The 6,402-nt window shown below is 54.6% G+C and overlaps 1 protein-coding gene across 3 annotated transcripts in view; it reads right to left on the bottom strand.

The window, feature by feature from the left end:
• Nucleotides 1-306: 306 nt before the first annotated feature.
• The window catches only part of SDC3 (syndecan 3), a 175,153-nt gene continuing 169,057 nt past the window's right edge, over nt 307-6,402 (bottom strand). For all 3 annotated transcript variants that reach the window (XM_054011694.1, XM_054011695.1, XM_054011696.1), the window contains exons 4-5: nt 2,338-2,614; nt 307-2,054 (exon numbers count right to left, since the gene is read on the bottom strand). In XM_054011694.1, the coding sequence (XP_053867669.1) occupies nt 1,888-2,054; nt 2,338-2,614 (444 nt within the window). In that variant the 3' untranslated portion in view covers nt 307-1,887. The remainder of the gene's footprint in view (nt 2,055-2,337; nt 2,615-6,402) is intronic.

Here is a 6,402-nt window from a genome sequence, read left to right as displayed (position 1 = left end):
CAGATTGTCCCCGGCGCAGCCCACTAAGACAAGTCCCCAAGGTCCCTCGCAGAGCATATCCTGTTCCCAATTACGTATGCCCGCACGGATCCACGAGAGTGTTCCATGGGTCACAACAGCTTCGAGTTGGTTATTTGTGGGGATTGACCCAAGCACATCAGAAGGTAAATGCCTGTGTCTATACTGCCTGAGGCAAATGCTCACATTAGCCCATAGCCACTAGTAGACCGATAAACCTCCACTCACGAGTCAGCCGTTGGAAGGGTTCAAAGAGTCAGACTAGAAGGTGACTATAGGTGACATAAGGATGTTGGCTGCTTTTTTTATTATTATTTTTAATTAAATACAATAGCAAAGTCAGGGCCCCAAAGGAACATGGTCCAGATCCAAATCATCTTTTTAAAAACCCAGTTTCCTTAACTGTATCATGAACAGCCCTTTTGATTATTAAAGCCGGCCAATTCAAATTTCTCACTGAATGTTCCACCCTAAGGGCCCAGTCCCTCGTGCCACTTATGTCCTTTCCAGCTTCAACGCACCTCAGATGATTCAAAACACATTAGTCAGTTTGACGGTTGCTTCTAGTTGGTTTCCCTTTTGGGCTCCCATGCAAAGCTGACCCAAAGCCCATTGGAAGTCAATCGGGTCCTAGCTGTAAAGTTTAGACTGGAGTTTTAAAAATAAAAACTAAAAGAAATAATGGAAACATATCAATCTTGGATTTAATAAATGATACATCATGGAGCTAAGCTGACCTGACAGTGACCCTTGAATACCTACCGTTGTCGCCTTTATTTTTTTAATTTCCTGCGGTATCTGCAATTTGACATGAGCTATCACCAAACAACATCTGAGGAGAACGGCTGCAAAGCGCGGCTTGATGAGGTCTGTGAAATATTATCACATTCAAAGGAACACAGAAGACCTCTTATAGCCTTTTGTTGTTGTTCTTGTCAATCGCCCCTGCCCCCATTATCCTGTTTCCCTTAAAACCATCAGCGCTGGTTGTTTGCAAAGAGCGGGAATACTGCGCTAGCTGAGTTTTATTCGTCACAGTGAAAACCCAGCAAAAGCAAGGTCCCTTTCAACCAAGCCCCTTGCCAGCCCACAAAACATGGTTCCTATACACTTAAGGTCTCTGGCTGTGCACAGCAATGCAATGAAGTGAAGCGGTGTGAGGAAGGGAACCCCACACAACTGTAAAATGGGGCTCCCTGCAGCTATGTGAACTCTCTGAGGAGGTGATCTAAAAGCTCCTCTCCAGCCCACTGGCCATTTTTCATTCCGAGAGCAAACCGCAGCATTCGCTGTTTCATCTCATTGTGCTTTTTCAAGGCTTGACATTGTATTTGACAGTCGCATCCTCTTTCCAAATAGAGCCATGGAGCAGCGATTCCCAGTAAGAAACCAAACCCGCAACCCCACAAAAAGAAAGAAACCCCTCCCTCTCCCCAAATTCCCACCCCTACCCCAATTCTGGTAACAGGTGTTCAGATCTCAGAGTCAGTCGTGTTGTTTGGTAAACCCAGGAAACTCCAACCATCATCAGGAAAATGACCACCCAAGCATGCTCTCGTCTGAGGAGTGTTCGCATAGGCACTGAAAGTTGGCTGCCCGTTCGCTCCTCACACTTGCTGTCCCCTGCAAACGCTGTGTCCGCTGGAGAAAGGTTACGGTATTCGTGTTAAATCGGTGACACTTTATTTGTATATGTTTAAACTGAAGATGTTTTTTTTTTCTTTTTATTATAGTGTTTGTTTGTTTGTTCAACTCACAGTCCCATCAGAAAGAGAGCGCGAGAGAGAGATTGGATGGGGGAGGGTGGGGGCAGAGGGAGGTTGAACCAGAAATCGAGTGAAACGGAGAGAGAGGCACTCTGGGCTCTTTTTATGCATAGAACTCCTCCTGCTTGTCGGGCTTTTGGTATGTGACGTTCGCCTGCTTTGGCTCCTCCAGTGTGTAGCTCCCTTCGTCCTTCTTCTTCATCCGGTAGATGAGCAGCATGACCAGAAAGGCAGCAAAGAGCGCCCCGACCACGCCGCCCACGATGACAGCTGCAATGGAGAGCAAAGGAAAGAGCCGGTCAGTGAGCAGGACAACGGGGTCTCCTGGCCACCAACAGCACTGCTGACTGCAGGCATCCAAAAATCACCAATGAACCCCCCTCCCCCAGGAGATTTAACAATAATAAATTGGGGGCCTTTTTATTTGCCTACCTCCCTTTCTGCCCCTACCCGCCTCCCAGTCAACTGCGTGGAGTTCAGGGTGGTGAGGGGTCTCTAGGGCCTTTTGCAGAGGTTTCGAACTCCCCGTCAGCACCAGAGCATCAGGCCTCACCTATTAGCACTTCTTTCCTCTCCAGGATGTTTTTCTGGGGGAGCTGGGCAGCCGAGTTCCCAGAGTCTATCGTATTGTCTATGAGGCCGGGCTCTGCATTCTTCCCCAGCCCCGGCCCTGCTGCCGGGGTAACCGCGGCGATCACTTCGTTATTGAGCTCCGTCAGAGTCGTGTCTTCCTCCTCACGGATTTCGAAGTCCCCGCTGGGCCCTCCACTGACAGGAACCTCCAGCTCGTTGTCGAGGGCCGTGGACACGGTCACGTCCAGCGGCTCGGTCTGAGGAAGGGAACGAGACGGAGGAGGAGAGAGTCAGTCATCCAAAGGCTTGGAGGACAAACCGTGAGGAGGAACAGCTTTGAGCTTCACTCTGCCTTTCCCCTGCCAGATCTCCGCAGCTCCATTCCCGCCCCCGTCCGATGCAGCGAGAGAGACTTTGGGACCCAAGGCAACTATTGCAGTGTGGCACCACCTGGGGGCAGGTGAGTCGGGCGGGCTGGGGTCAGTCCAGCTCATCTTACAGCTTCCTTGAAATGTCCCGCCAGATCACAAGGAGCATTAGACATCCCCATCTTTGGGGATTTTTAAGACTAGGTTGGGGAAGGGATAGCTCAGTGGTTTGCGCATTGGCCTGCTGAAACCCAGGGTTGTGAGTTCAATCCTTGAGGGGGCCACTTAGGGAGCTGGGGCAAAAATCTGCCTGGGGATTGGTCCTGCTTTGAGCAGGGGGTTGGACTAGATGACCTCCTGATGTCCCTTCCAACCTTGATATTTTATGATTCTAACATCTGTCAGGGATGGTCTAGATAATACTTAGTCCTGCCTTGAGTGCAGAGGACTGGACTTGAGGTCCCTCCAGTTCTATGATTCTATCTTGGCTTACACCAATAAGCACCCAGCCTTAAAAACCAGATTAGCCTGACCCAAACCTCGCCTCCTCCCCTCCCCTCCTCCATACCCCCAAGCATTTTAAGGCTGCTCAGAATCCCAGCGTAGATCTGGACCTGAACCTTGCAAACAGCTCGTCTTCATAATGGACCAAACTGAAATCTTGGATCCCAGCTTCTCCGGAGCACTAGCATTTATCATCGCTCGACTTTCTGGCCGAGAGCAGATCGAAAAACGGAAAGACAATTTGGTGCAAAAAGATCCGAAATTGTTTCCATTTCACGGGGTTTGAAATCAGCCATTTTTCACAAAATATTTTTCTGAAACACTCCAATTTTTTCCTTGTTGCCATTGAGTACAACACAATGATTTATGTCTTGGGTTTCTGATTTTATTTCTTGTTGCCCCCTGTAATTTTTCACAACTTCTCCAACTTGCAAGAGCAACTGAGTGGCAAAAGGGGAAAAAATGCGGAAACGCTCCTGCGCTGAAACTCATTCAAAACTGGAGACGTTTGAAAAGCTGCAGTGTCTAAAAAGGGGAGGGGTGGGGAATACCTCTAGCCATGAGTCGGGGAAAATCCCAAAATCGAAATTTCAACATTTTGAACATTTTTCAAACACCAAAGCAAAATTTTCAATTTGCGACTAAAGGTAACAAAAAGTTGTGTTTCTGTCTGGAATTTCCCATCCAAAAATGTTGTTGAAAATGCCATTTTCTTGCTTTTCCCCCCCATTTTTGATAAAACTGCATTTTCTAGTGGGAAAATGTTGCAGTTTAATAATTTAGACTGGCTCTATTTATTACTCGGGTCACCTCCTCCCCTCCGCGTGCATGGCGCAGGGCCTGGGGCAAACTGCGTCGTCTCTGCTGCCTGCCACAGCTGGTGCATGAGAAAACGGTTTGTTTCAAAATTGAGCTAGTTCTATTTAAAAACAAACCAATGACAACAAAAGGGGAAGGGGGGGGGGAACACCCACAGAGGAAATGGAAAAAACAAAAAATAAAATAAACGTAAATTTCAAATCGAATGAAATGGAACAAAATGTTTCGTTCTACGCAAAATGATTTTTTGGTTTAGGCCACTGAACTGAGAAGTCCATGATTTGCTCAGCTCCAGCAGTGGGCTTGGCCCTTGGACTTCACACGCTCCAGAGCCTGCAGAGATAGACTCCAAAGGCAGAGAGGCAGGTGTGGTTTTGGATCCACTCCTGGTGGTTTTCCCTGGTGGGGTCAGTAAGTGCCCCTGATTCTGCCCTTGTGCTGGGGGCAGGGTCCTGAGAACTGCGGGGCTGAGTGAGCCCAACGAACAGTCATCATCAGGAGGGTCTGTCCTCACGGGCTAGCGTCTGTCACAACAAAATTCAAGAGTTTGAGGGCACCGGAGAGCTCCCCAGCCTGGGTCCAATCCTGTGCTCTGCCCGAGGGGAGCCAAGGGGCCTCTTCCCTGTCTCCCTTCAGCCACTCTTAGAGCCTGGCCCCGGAGCTACTGGCAGATGAGCTGGAGTCACAAGCTCCATTTTGCTGGGGATGGCATTGTGGCTCCAACACCCTGGGGATGGCGTTGTGGCTCCAACACCCTGTCGCACACCTGACCCCAACATCCCTCAGCTACAGGGCAGTTCCCAGCTGGAGCCAGACTGTGCATCTGGGCCTGTTTTGCTTTCCATCTGCAGGCCAACCTACCTGCCGGCTCCCTGTGGGCCCGATCCCCGCAGGCCAACCTACCCGCCGGCCCCCTGTGGGCCCGATCCCCGCAGGCCAACCTACCCGCCGGCCCTCTGCGGGTCCGATCCCCACGGGCCAACCTACCCGCCGGCCCCCTGCGGGCCCGATCTCTGCAGGCTAACCTACCCGCCAGCTCCCCGCGGGCCAACCTACCCGCCGGCCCCCTGCGGGCCCAATCCCCACGGGCTAACCTACCCGCCGGCTCCCCGTGAGCCAACCTACCCGCCGGCTCCCTGCAGGCCCAATCCCTGCGGGCCAGCCTATCCGCCGGCCCCCTGCGGGCCCGATCCCCGCGGGCTAACCTACCCACCAGCTCCCCGCGGGCCTGATCCCCGCAGGCCAACCTACCCACCGGCTCCCCGCGGGCCTGATCCCCGCAGGCCTGATCCCTGCGGGCCAGCCTATCCGCCGGCCCCCTGCGGGCCCGATCCCCGCGGGCTAACCTACCCACCGGCTCCCCGCGGGCCTGATCCCCGCAGGCCAACCTATCCACCGGCTCCCCGCGGGCCTGATCCCCGCAGGCCAACCTACCCACCGGCTCCCCGCGGGCCTGATCCCCGCAGGCCAACCTACCCGCCGGCTCCCCGCGGGCCCGATCCCCGCGGGCCAACCTACCCGCCGGCCCCCTGCGGGCCTGATCCTGATGAAGTTACATTAGCTGAGCTGCTACAGAGCCAGTCCCCCTCCCCTCCCCAGCCTCAGGAGCAATGCCTGGCTCCCCAGTCACCGCGATCCCTGTGTTCACTATCAGGACCTGCCAGAGCCAGCGGGTAGGTTGGCCCGCGGGGATCGGGCCCGCGGAGAGCCGGCGGGTAGGTTGGCCCGCGGGGATCGGGCCCGCGGGGGGCCGGCGGGTAGGTTGGCCCGCGGGGATCGGGCCCGCGGGGGGCCGGCGGGTAGGTTGGCCCGCGGGGATCGGGCCCGCGGGGAGCCGGCGGGTAGGTTGGCCCGCGGGGATCGGGCCCGCGGGGAGCCGGCGGGTAGGTTGGCCCGCGGGGATCGGGCCCGCAGGGGGCCAGCGGGTAGGTTGGCCCGCGGGGATCGGGCCCGCGGGGAGCCGGCGGGTAGGTTGGCCTGCGGGGATCGGGCCCGTGGGGAGCCGGCGGGTAGGTTGGCCTGCAGATGGAAAGCAAAACAGTCTCCGGGCCTGCCGGGCAGCGCAGCTGCTTCTCCGGCTAGACGAGGCCGGCAGGAGCAGTGGGTCCTCTCCTTTGCTCCGCTGCCTTTAAAACAAGCCCCTGGGCTCGCTGGCTCCCGGGGAGTGCGTCTGCCTCCTTTTGTGACAGATTAACTGACGGCCGGAGGGAGCCCGGAGCGACACAGAGAAAGGGGAACTCATTTAGACAAGTAACTCCGCGTCTCAGTCACTGCTTCCTTCAAACAGATGCTTCAGGCCTTTGGATCCGAGAGATCAGTGGATTAAACCCACTGCTTGCGTGACCCAAGGGGCA

Source organism: Malaclemys terrapin, chromosome 22 (genome assembly GCF_027887155.1).
Source record: "Malaclemys terrapin pileata isolate rMalTer1 chromosome 22, rMalTer1.hap1, whole genome shotgun sequence".
In the NCBI taxonomy this organism is placed as follows: Eukaryota; Metazoa; Chordata; order Testudines; family Emydidae; genus Malaclemys; species Malaclemys terrapin.
Note: the sequence above shows the minus strand (reverse complement) of the source record. Positions and strands in the feature narration are given on the sequence as shown.